Source organism: Microcaecilia unicolor, chromosome 3 (assembly GCF_901765095.1).
Source record: "Microcaecilia unicolor chromosome 3, aMicUni1.1, whole genome shotgun sequence".
Lineage (NCBI taxonomy): Eukaryota > Metazoa > Chordata > Amphibia > Gymnophiona > Siphonopidae > Microcaecilia > Microcaecilia unicolor.
In genome coordinates this window covers 485,213,526-485,225,696 of record NC_044033.1, presented here as the reverse complement: position 1 = coordinate 485,225,696, position 12,171 = coordinate 485,213,526, and the positions used below count along the sequence as shown (strand labels likewise).

General features: G+C 42.0%; 1 protein-coding gene across 3 annotated transcripts in view; it reads right to left on the bottom strand.

Moving 5' to 3' along the window:
- MEI4 (meiotic double-stranded break formation protein 4) overlaps positions 1-12,171 on the bottom strand; it is an 82,901-nt gene that overhangs the window by 56,379 nt on the left and 14,351 nt on the right. For all 3 annotated transcript variants that reach the window (XM_030195625.1, XM_030195626.1, XM_030195627.1), the window contains exon 2: positions 2,883-3,119. In XM_030195625.1, the coding sequence (XP_030051485.1) occupies positions 2,883-3,119 (237 nt within the window). The remainder of the gene's footprint in view (positions 1-2,882; positions 3,120-12,171) is intronic.

Sequence of the window (12,171 nt, the reverse complement as noted above, 5' to 3'; positions counted from 1 at the left end):
GAAATCTAGACTGCCTCAACTTGACATTTCGTCCTTTAGATTGTAAGCTCCTTTGAACAGGGACTGTCCTTCCTTGTTAGACTGTACAGCACTGCGTAACCCTGGTAGCGCTCTAGAAATGTTAAGTAGTAGTAGTAGTATGGAAGGACATGCATACAGAAGTCTTTTCCCATAGTGTGAGAGGAAAGCATCAGATGCTGGCCTGCATGTTCTGGAACAGAACCAAAGTACTTTTCTGTTGTGAGGAGCCGAGGAGAGATTCACTTTAGGCATGCCTCATTTACAAAATAATTTTTGTGATTCCTGAGTCTCCAAATGAAGACTGATGACCCATATGACAGTGCAAAGCAGGAACTTGAATCCATGCATGGTAGGGACTCTCAAAGGCTTCCAAAACTGTTCTAGCTGGACAGCCCTTTTTCCCAAGCAAACTCTGCGAGGGCTTACTATCCTGCTTACCACTGCAGAAATAAAAAAAAAAGAAAGGAAAAAAAAATCAACTGTAGAGCATAAGGCGACTAAGCATGAAAACGAAAAAGCTGATGACAAAGTTCTGGAGAGAGCAAGACTACATCTGTACAGAAGAAAAAGATTGAGAAGGGTTGTGAGCTGGCAATATTTCGTCTCAGTGCCGTCAAATGATTTAACCATATTTGCATGGCTGATTCATCTTGTTTGTTGATGAAGGTGTTGAAATTTTATTCTTACTTGACCAGGCAGAGTTCAAGGAAAGGCAATTATCCAGTAAGAACAAAAATGTCATCTTCCTTCTCATCCTGCTAGGCCAGTCCAGATGAGCAGGATATACCAAAGCCTCAGGACCCCGCTGGAGGAAGACAAGGGCATGAAGAAATATCCTATTAATATCCAGCTTGTGAAAACCACCCAGAATCCTCAAATTCTGATGCTGCAGAAAAGCAGGCAAACAAACTAGTTGGTTGACATGAAAGGAGGACAGAACCTTACATAAGAAGGCTGAAACTGTCCACAGAGATATGGAACCCAGTTTTAAGACCAACATGAATCTCTGGATGACAAAGCCTAAAAGTGCACAGCTGAACATATTGCCACAAACAAAACTGTCTTAAAGAACTTTTAAGATGTATGCTTTAAGGCCCAAATGGAGCCCTCAAACAGAATATTCAAGATTAATCAGAGATCCCACTGAGAAAATCATCAAAGAGGGGGGAGGGGTGATGATTATAACCAACCTCTCAAAAAATGGGGAAATATGTCTGGATGAGATGTGAGAGAACAACCCTTAATACATCTTTTGAAACAGGCTAAGATGGCCACCTGTACTTCAAGTGAACTCAACACTAATCCACGTCCCAGTCCCTCTGCAAGAAAGATAAGATGTTGGAAAATCTTGTGGTTGGTTCATGAACCTTCCACTTGGTGGGTAGAAATCAAACAGATGCCAAACTCTACAGAAGAGGAAGATCTACACAACTTAAGCATTGCCAGCAAATAACCATGGTTCCTTAGATAGACCTTTTCAAGGGTCAAGCTGTAAACCTAAAGAGACCTAGGTTATCCAATCAGTTCTGGGCCCTGGCAAAGAAGACCTCAATACTGGAGTAGAGGGAAGAAAAACCAGCACAAGATCGGCATACTATAGCATGTAAAGCCAGTCTGGTGATACCAATATTACTAACCCTGGCTAGCTTGCTATTCTATACATGGCTTATAGGCCAAGGAGGAAAGTCACATAGAAGACCACCTCAAGACTATGGCTGTATCATTGCATCAGTGCTGAAGGAACCAGACTCCTCCTTCAACAGAAGACCCTCAATGCCTTGAAAGTCTGTCACATTGCCAACAGGTCAAACCCCAGGAGACACAATGATCCACCAGCAACTGAGAGACTCAGATACTAAGCTCTAAGATTCAACACATTCCAACTGAGGAAATCTATTTCCACCCATGTTGGGCTCAGGCCCACCCAAAATTAGCCATCTATTTACGCTACTGGTTTTCACATGCTTATTTTCACATTTCTTTTTGGATTAAATGAGCAGCTTTGCATGATTTTGCATCGCATAAACTTTTGTATGTGTACTTTACATGCAAGTTATTACTAAGAAATGACTTCACAAAAATGCATTTTTCACAGAACAGTGCGAAACACTTGCATTTTGATGTTTTGTGCATGTCCAAGTATTTATTTTCCACATGAAGTATGAGTTGTTTTGCCATTTAGTACATATGGCCTTAAACTAAGCCTTCTTGAATAGGGAAATATGTATAGTACCTATGTTGTCTTGAACATGGATTTGAAAAAGTGAGAAATTTAAAATCCAAATCCAAACCCAATTAATCAACTCCAGACTTGGTCTTTAAAATCAACCATATATACATGCTCAAGAAGTACATGATTCTCAAAGATGCCATGCAAACTTAGCTTATACTACATCGTAAACAACTGTGAATCTATTTTTATGACTATTTTTTCCATATAATGATGTAATTCTTTTCTCATTTTAAGATTGATTATAAACTGCTCAGATGTCACTGTCGATGGGTGTTATATCAAGTCAGAAATAAACTTGGAAACTTAAGCCCCTTTCTTCCACTTCTCTTCATAAGAAGGAGAAAGTACGTTTTTTTTAATTGTACGAAGAGACTATTTAGTATTGCTAATTTTGAATTCCCAGTCTTATTGTACCTGTTTCCTAATGCTTTACAGTTTTAAAGGATTTGGGACATGATATATCAGTTATTCTAAACAGTGATAAAGGGTGAAAAAGACAAGCAATGATGTTTAAGAAGGTGGCATCAAGCAAAAATAACAAACATGACATATGAACATAACCTATTATTGGAAATCAGAGTACTCTGACAAGGTCACCTCATGTTAATTGTAACACATATACACTTACCATTTATAGGACATATCTTGCTCATAAGAAGTTCCTGCCGCAACCGGAGAACTTCACCTTTTAATCTTTCTGTTTCTGCTCTCAAGCTCAATTCCCGACCACATATAACTTTGGACAGATATTCTGCATACTCTTTGCTACTTTTTCCCGCTGGTGTACTGCGTATAATTGCTATAGCCAAGGCCAGCTTTGACATCTTGAAATACCACGCTTGAACTTCCCTCCAGTCTTTAATTCCTACAAAACAATTAAGATATCCAAATAAATGAAGAGAAAGCCCTTACCTTCACTCTTTTATGAAATATGCCATACTAGCTTAGATCATGTTATATTTTACTTCATTGCAGATAAATGCCAGAAACAAGATGAGGTCCATCATACAGGGCCAAATATATGATTTGGCAATCAATGGGCCCTTAATTAAGAAATGTTCTCTGAGAAGTTTTGGCCTTCCTCTCGTTCCAAGACAGGGGAACAGAGGAGCCATGGGAGAGGGAGGGGACACTTTTGAAAATTCACCGCTATAAAGCCAGACATCCTGTGGCATTCCTATCTCCTTCTCTCCTCACCCCTTGCCAACAACATCTGTATCCTTTCTCTCCGTCCACCGAGGACACCCCACTCGAGCACAGATAGCAAATGGCAGCATAAAGGATGAGCTCCACAAACACTTTAATATTCATAATCTGCCAAATCAGGTGTGTTGTACTACATTAATTTTAATTGATACCTTACTCTAAAGATGTCTCCGCAAAAACAAACTCAATTAGATGCAGCATACTCAGCTGATGCCATGACTAAACATTGGAAATCAAACCCAGCAAAAGCATGGTGAATGAGGGTGTATGGCCAACATGGATATTGCAGCACAATTGAAACGCATCACGGATTTGCTTACCGAGAATAATTCTGTGGTGAAATCAATCCAGCAGGACATCTTCCAATTGAAGGAGAGATTTAATCATTTTGAGGGCTGCTTAGAGGAAGTGGAAGCAAGGATTAGTAGTCTCAAGGATAGCCGCATGCTGTGCTGTAGCACAAACAAAATGGCGCTAGAACTTAAAGTGGTGTTGGAGGATGCAGGCAATAGAAACCGCTGCATCAACATTCGAATTCTGGGCATCCTCAAAGGAAGCAAAGGTATGGACGTTGTTAAATGAACAGATAATTCCCTCATGCCTACAAATTGAATTTAACAGGCCATGTGAGCTAGAGAGTCCATCGGGTGCTTGCTCATATATAAGCAGAAAAAGAATGTTAAAGGAATACAGAATCCTATTAAGAGGGAGAAGTTATTGTTATATTTAAACACCTTAATCTATCCATAGTGTTCGTGCAAGAATTTCATCTTTCGGCCCCAAAAGTTGTTAAATTAAAACAAATTGGGTGAAGGGGTAATACTGATAGTTTCAATCAGACTGTTTCTCCAAAAGCTAAGCAGAAAAGCCAGGTTTTCAGTTCAGTTTTAAAGTCCTTGAAAGAGGAATTGTTCTGGAGAGAGAGGGGTAGATTATTCCAAGTGTGAGGACAGGGAAGTAGAATGCGCTGCGACGTGTTGATTCCAAGTGCGTACGATTTGATAAAGCGTCACCTGAAACCTATCAAATCTGCATTACAGAGGTTAGTGATGACCTTAACATGGGTCGATCAGGGCTTTTTTTGAGGGGGTACTAAAATTGACCCTTGAACTCCAAGTTTTAATGGAAGAGCTCAGGCTCTACACACCAATTCTGCCTTGTTATAGGTTCTGTGACTGGTTTTAGGGGGCCTGGCTATTGTGGGGTGGATCCTTCAGTGATCATCCCACCCGTGAAGGGTGGCCTAGCATTTGAGTACAGGCACCTTTTTTGCTAGAAAAAACATACTGGTCGATATTAACCATTTTATGCCATATCACCCTAGGATGTTTGCTGCCATCCCGAGGGAGGAAAAGAATGATGAAAACTCTGTTTCTGATGAGTAAACTGTATGTGTTTATATTTTACAGGTACTTACTCGAAGGAACACTGATCGAATTTGACAAATCATCTCAAGTTTCCTGAGCTAAGATTAGCTGTCTTTTAATTTTAGGGTAGATGACCGTGTCCCTGACACAGTGTCTGCCGAGCTTCCAATTTTGTCTATATAGGTCCTCGGAAAGGAGTGAAGAACCACAAAGGGGGGAGGGATCTAGTCTACTAACTCACCACTGGGCATGTGACTAATCAACTAACCTCTGGGTAATGTATACCTTCTAGGACAGTGTGTCTGCTTTTCCCTTGCTGGATGTCTTTGAGACTTTTGCACTGTCCCGCCAGTTGCTAAGCCATTATGCAGCAACATTTTGGGGAACCTTTCTTTTAACTTAGTGCTTGAATCATGGGTCCCTGACACAACCACTTTTTTACTATTTTAAGGTTTTGTTTTCCCTGTGTATGTGTTTACTTCTTCTGTGTTGCTATAGCAAAGAATAAACCATGATTCAATACTTTTGCTTTTGCCTATGGCCATAAGGTCTTTTGCCTTGTACATTGATTTTTGGTTTTACAATCTTGCTAGCAAATAAATCATGACTTACTTTCATACCTTAAGGTTGGAAAGCAATAACATGAACATGCTTATCTTTTAAAACAATTATGGTGCACCTTTTGAAATTCAAATTCACAATTCAATTTCAAAATCAACATGTATGCGTTCTAAAACAAATCTATTACAACTATGCATGTGCACATGCATACCCTCCCAAACTGAGGAAGGCATTAGGTGTATAAGTTTCCTTTCTACCTAAATATATATTTATTTTAATTTATTAATTTATTATACATGCTTGATATACTGCATGAGGCCTAGCCAAAGCTTCAATGTGGTTTACAAAAACGAAACAAAAAATAGGGCATAGAAGAAAAACAGAAATGAAAAAAGAAGAAAAAGGGAAAAGGAATTTGGTGGGGGGACACCGTGGAGTGAGAATGGGGAGGGAAGAAGACAAACAAAAAAAAGAGAGGGAGGAAATCAGAGAAATCGGGCAAAAGGGAAGAGTTATGAAGGATGGTCAAATGCAGTTCTGAAAAGGTGAGTTTTTAGTGCCAGTTTGAAAGATGCAATGGTGGGCCAATCCTGAATCTGACGTGGGAGATCATTCCAGAGTTTAGGACCTAAATAGCTAAAAGTAGAATCTTGAGTACTGGTGAGACGGATAAAGAGGGAGGTGCTAAGGAAAGAAGATTATTATTAGCTGATCTGGGACTATAAAAAGGAGAGAAGGGAATAAGATACCTGTTCCTATAGAGAGGGGCAGAAGAGGACCTAGATTTATATACCAACAGTAGAATCTTGAATTTTATTCGGGAGGAAATAGGAAGCCACTGTTCAGAAATCAGAAGAGGAGTGACGTGATCAAAAACGTTATGTATTATGAGGAAGGAAAGGTGAGTAGTGGAGTGCCTCAGGGATCGGTGCTGGGGTCGATTCTGTTCAATATATTTGTGAGTGACATTGCCGAAGGGTTAGAAGGTAAATTTTGCCTATTTGCGGATGCTACTAAGATCTGTAACAGAGTGGACACCCGGGAGGGAGTGGAAAACATGAAAAAGGATCTGAGGAAGCTAGAAGAATGGTCTAAGGTTTGGCAATTAAAATTCAATGCCAAGAAATGCAAAGTGATGCACTTAGGGATTAGAAATCCACGGGAGAAGTATGTGTTAGGCGGGGAGAGTCTGATAGGTACAGGCGGAGAGAGGGATCTTGGGGTGATAGTATCTGAGGATTTGAAGGCGACGAAACAGTGTGACAAGGCGGTGGCCGTAGCTAGAAGGTTGTTAGGCTGTATAGAGAGAGGTGTGACCAGCAGAAGAAAGGGGGTGTTGATGCCCCTGTATAAGTCGTTGGTGAGGCCCCACCTGGAGTATTGTGTTCAGTTTTGGAGGCCGTATCTTGTTAAGGATGTAAAAAGAATTGAAGCGGTGCAAAGAAAAGCTACGAGAATGGTATGGGATTTGCGTTACAAGACATATGAGGAGAGACTTGCTGAACTAAACATGTATACTCTGGAAGAAAGGAGAAACAGGGGTGATATGATACAGACGTTCAAATATTTGAAAGGTATTAATCCACAAACGAACCTTTTCCGGAGGTGCGAAGGCGGTAGAACGAGAGGACATGAAATGAGATTGAAGGGGGGCAGACTCAAGAAAAATGTCAGGAAGTATTTTTTCACGGAGAGAGTAGTGGATGCTTGGAATGCCCTCCCACGGGAGGTGGTGGAAATGAAAACTAACGGAATTCAAACATGCGTGGGATAAGCATAAAGGAATCCTGTGCCGAAGGAATGGATCCTCAGGAGCTTAGTCAAGATCGGGAGGCGGGGCTGGTGGTTGGGAGGCGGGGATAGTGCTGGGCAGACTTATACGGTCTGTGCCAGAGCCGGTGGTGGGCAGCGGGACTGGTGGTTGGGAGGCAGGGATAGTGCTGGGCAGACTTATACGCAGGGTTGCCAGGTGGAAAATTTTTTTCCCACCCAAACAAGCCCAAAACCTGCCCAAAGTCAAACCCCGCCCCTGACATCCCCACCCCTGCCGTCATCAACCCCGCCCCCATCGTCATCAACCCCGCCGTCATCGGCCCCGCCTCTTCCATCACCGCCCCCGCCTCCCTGTCATCTGCCCCGCCCAGAATGTCACTAATCCCGCCCAAAACGTCACTAGCCCCCCCCCCGCAAAACAAACCCGCCGAAAGACCCCAAAATAAGCCCAAAAAACCGCAACCCGCCGCGGGCAAAAATTACCCGCGGCGGGTCGCGGAAAACCGCCCACCTGGCAACACTGCTTATACGGTCTGTGCCAGAGCCGGTGGTTGGGAGGCGGGGATAGTGCTGGGCAGACTTATACGGTCTGTGCCCTGAAGAGCACAGGTACAAATCAAAGTAGGGTATACACAAAAAGCGGCAGGTATGGGTTGTCTTGTTGGGCAGACTGGATGGACCGTGCAGGTCTTTTTCTGCCGTCATCTACTATGTTACTATGAAGTAATTTAACTGTTGTTGATTGTATGAGTTGTAAGCATTTTATACTCTGTAAAGGTAAGCCTGCAAAAAGGGAGTTCCATAGTCCAAACAAGAAATAACCAGGGGGTTACAATTTTGGTTTCAGAAACAGTTGATTCCATTTGATGGTAATGTTTCTGCTTCTGCCATTTGTTCACCTGTCAGATACTTTGAAACTTGATAAGAGATAGCTAGTATTTTGAAAGAAGCTATAGTACAGCCACCATTTGTGGTATACGTGAAAGCACACACTAGTGAGTGCACTCTAATACATAATTTGAACAGAAAAGTGGATGAGAAGGTCAGAGCTATTGTGGAGGTGGCAGCGATTACCAGATCAGGGTTAGATACCGAGGAAGCAGAAACAGAAGTGATTTTAGAACAGTCAGAAGTGAAATAGGTTCTTGAAGAACAGCTTGAAAAAACAAAGAATGTAGAAACAGATTTGGCATTGCAATGGGAATTGATTAAGCAGGCCCATTTGTTTGAACATCCAGGAATAAAGGGTCCTTTGTATCAAGTGAGACAAGCAGCACATTGGCCTGGCATGCGCCAACAAGTGAAGGAATATGTGCGGCAGTGTCTACCATGCTTAATAATGCCTCACACAGTTCTCCCATCTTTTTACAACAACATAGAGTAGGTCCTTGGCACATGTTATAGATAGATTTCATAGAGGGCCTACTAGTTTCCAAGGAAGGATTTAAATATTTACTTATTATTGTGGATAGTTTTTCAGGATGGATAGAAGCAATTAAATGCAAGAATCATACAGCAATGACAGCTGCACAGATTTTATTTAAGCAGGTGAGTTGTAGATTTGGTACTCCAGATTGATTCAGATAGAGGGCTAGCATTTGTTTCTGATGTGTTTCAATCTATGCTTCAAGCATTGAGAATAACAGTGCTACTCCACACCCCTTACCATGTGGAAGCCTCAGGAATAGTGGAAAGATATAATCATGTTTTGAAAGTGGATTTGAATGTTAGTTTCACATTCAGGAAAGGATTGGCCTAAGCAGTTGCCTATAATACTGGCAACCATACAATCTTTACCTCAGGGAGCAAGAGGGGGTGTTTCACTTTATCAGTGTTTAATAGGAACTGACATGCCATTGTGTGTGAATTCTACATATTTTCTGGAGTTTGATGCTGAGGAAAATTCTCATGATTCAATTTTGCAGTATGTGAAACAGTTATGCTGGAATAAGGAAACCCTGCACAGCAGAGTGAAAGCATGCTTAAAAGATGCATCAGATGCTCAAGAAGTACTGCAGAATCCCTATGAAGAGGGGGATCTGGTAATGTGGAGCATGGGGCCCTAAGAGGCACACTTTGCAAAATGCTTGCAGAGGTCCATATCTTCTTGTACATATTATTGGATCTAACGTAGCTGGTCTTGTTTCTGCAGATTCAACTGATAAAACTGTGTAATACATTCATGTGTCACAGTTGAAGGTGAAGGAAGATGAGTAAGATGTGCTGTGGCTGTTATGTGTTGACCTTTCTGATGGGGCTGCTGATCGCTTGGATGTTCATCTGCCCATTTGGATGTCTAGATGTGTCCACATCTGCTGCAGATTTGTCATCATTTGTTCCTGCTACTTTTGATTTTCCGAAAGAAGAAATAAGATGCATTTGAAGAGCTTTACAAGATTTTAGCAATAAAATAGAAACACTGCCAACCTAGACTGCTTTATTAAATGTTATCTTGCCAACAGCAGATATCTTGTTCCAGTAGTATACAGATGTCTCTTGGACAGTGACTTTGAGAAAGGAAGACACAAGAAGTATGGAAGTGCCTTGCAGAGAGAGCTGATGCCTGGAGTAAGAAATGTTACTGTGACTTGGACATGTATGTTAGAAATGAAACCACTGCCTAGATACTTTATGTGCATATGAAGCGTGAGTTTGAAGAAAGCTTTTATATTCACACTTGTACACTAGATTTAGTCTGGATTACATTAGATCATACATATGTTACCGCTAAAAGGTTACTCAACACCTTGGTTAGGCCAAACCAGAGTGAGGCTACATTTAAGTCATTAATGAAAAGAGAAATACCTGGTTTGTGTCATTGGAGGCTAGAAGCTAGAAGAGACAAGTGAGTCAGCACAATGGGAAGATTATTATCCACATCCATGCATTGCCCCTGAATCATATAGTTCCTAGATCTGTGATTCAGGTAGTAAAGAAGCAGATGGTTTCCAACACAGCTGTTCATTAGAATCAACATAACATTTGCAAACTTTTTAAATGCAGTTTTGAGCTCTTTTCTACATAAGTCGGCATAAGAATTCACAGAAATATACCGTTTCTTCCTCTCTTTCACCCCAACTAAATTTATCCAATTCATGTCAACCTGTGTGGGATTGTGTGTTAATTCAAATTCACTGTCTTTTTTGTTTCGGTCCCCCCATTGTAGCACCAGTCAGAACAGTACTGACTAGCTAGCCTTTTGACTTGTGAGAGGAGCACTTGGTGCCGTCAAGGGTTGGAATGAAGTTTGCCCCGGGGCTGACCTTCCAATGACATAGAGGCATATTTTCAAAGCACTTTGGGAGGCTAAGTTCCATAGGTTTCTATGGAACTTTGGGAGGCTAAGTGCTTTGAAAATATGCCTCATAGTAAGCTGTTGGATTATATCTTCCAACTTTCTAACTTTAGTTCCTTCCTCAGACTGGAACTTAAGACATTATTCTATACCTTTTCTGGTGGTCTCTTGCCATCGGCACAAAACCTGACAGTCATGGCTTTCCTGATCCCTTGCATAGCACTCCAACTGTAACTGAGTTGCTAAATTACCCTCAGCAATCTGATGCCATCGAGGGATGGGAATGAGTGCTTCCTTGCCATGGCCCTTTGTCATTACACCTTTACCCATGGCTTCACCTATTATCCTGTAACAATTCCTTATCATTAAGTTCTTTTGAACAACAGGAACCTGTAGGGCTGAACTACAATATCTCACCTCAGTAGTGGGCAGGCAATTAGGGATGCACACTTAGTATAAAAGATGTAAAAACATTTTAAAAAGTTAGCACTCTGGTATTTACATTAGGTGTAATGAGAAGTCCCTTTAAGTGTGAGCCCAAGTCCTACAGCCTGTAAGTATACTGAAAGACTGACACAAGGCTCAGATATTATAAAAATAGAAAATTAATTTATTATTGGTAGCAAAGAGGTAAACTCAGAAATAATGCACAGATGTTAGACTAAAACTGATGGTAGAGCAGTGAATAATTGTATACCTATCTGGATAAGGTATAGAGCATGCACACTAAAACCCTACGCCCCAAATAGAGGACAACTAACTTCCCAGAACTATGAAAAAGACAGCTTACAACCTGAATGATGGAGAAGGATTCTCTATCTCTCATTGGCACTGGAGGTGAAGAATGTCATGGAACTGTCAGATGAGTCTCTGGATACTGATAGGATGCGCAGACAGGAGCAAGCAGGCCAGCAGGTGCTGTTTCTTGATGATGGCAGGCTGGAGACAGGCCATCGTTTAACAAGTTCAGGATGTCATGCTGGTATGGCAGACTTGGATATGGATGTTATCTGTTCCCCTTTCAGTATTCCTTTGGATAACTGCTCCAGATAATTTCATGTTTCACAAAAACAGGAAGTTGCATCAGAATGCAAGTCCCAACAGAGCAGGCTTGTAGGGATCGCCAGCAGCAGCTCCATAAAGAGAGCTATATTGCGGTGGGAGGGAGGGGGACACAAAGTGCTGGACCCCCCGAGAGGGTGGGTGGGCCGCTAAGGGGACTGGGGTTGAAAAGAAAGGAGAAAGGTACTAGACCTGTGGGGATGGGGAGAGGAGGGTACTGAACCAAAGGGATGAGGGAGTGAAATACTGAACACACAGTGGAGGGAGAGAGAACACTGGTGTGGGGGAGGAAGAGAGGGGAGAAGCTGGACACAGGGAGGTATATAGAAAGAGGAGAGATGATGGGCATGGAGGAGACGTGTAGGGAAAAACAATGGGGAGATGCTGCATGTGGATGCTATATGGACACAGAGGGACGATGCTAGACATGGGGGAGGGGAATAGGAACATAGAAGGGAGATGCTTGACTTGTGGGGGGGGGGCATAGGGACACAGAGGAATGATGCTGGACACAGGGGGAGGGGATATGGACAGACTGATGAATGTGGGGAGAGGAGAGCTCACAGAGGAGAGATGCTGGACAGGGAAGTATAGGGGACACAGAGAAGGGAGATGCTGAACAGGGGGAAAGATAGGTACACAAAGATGGAAGA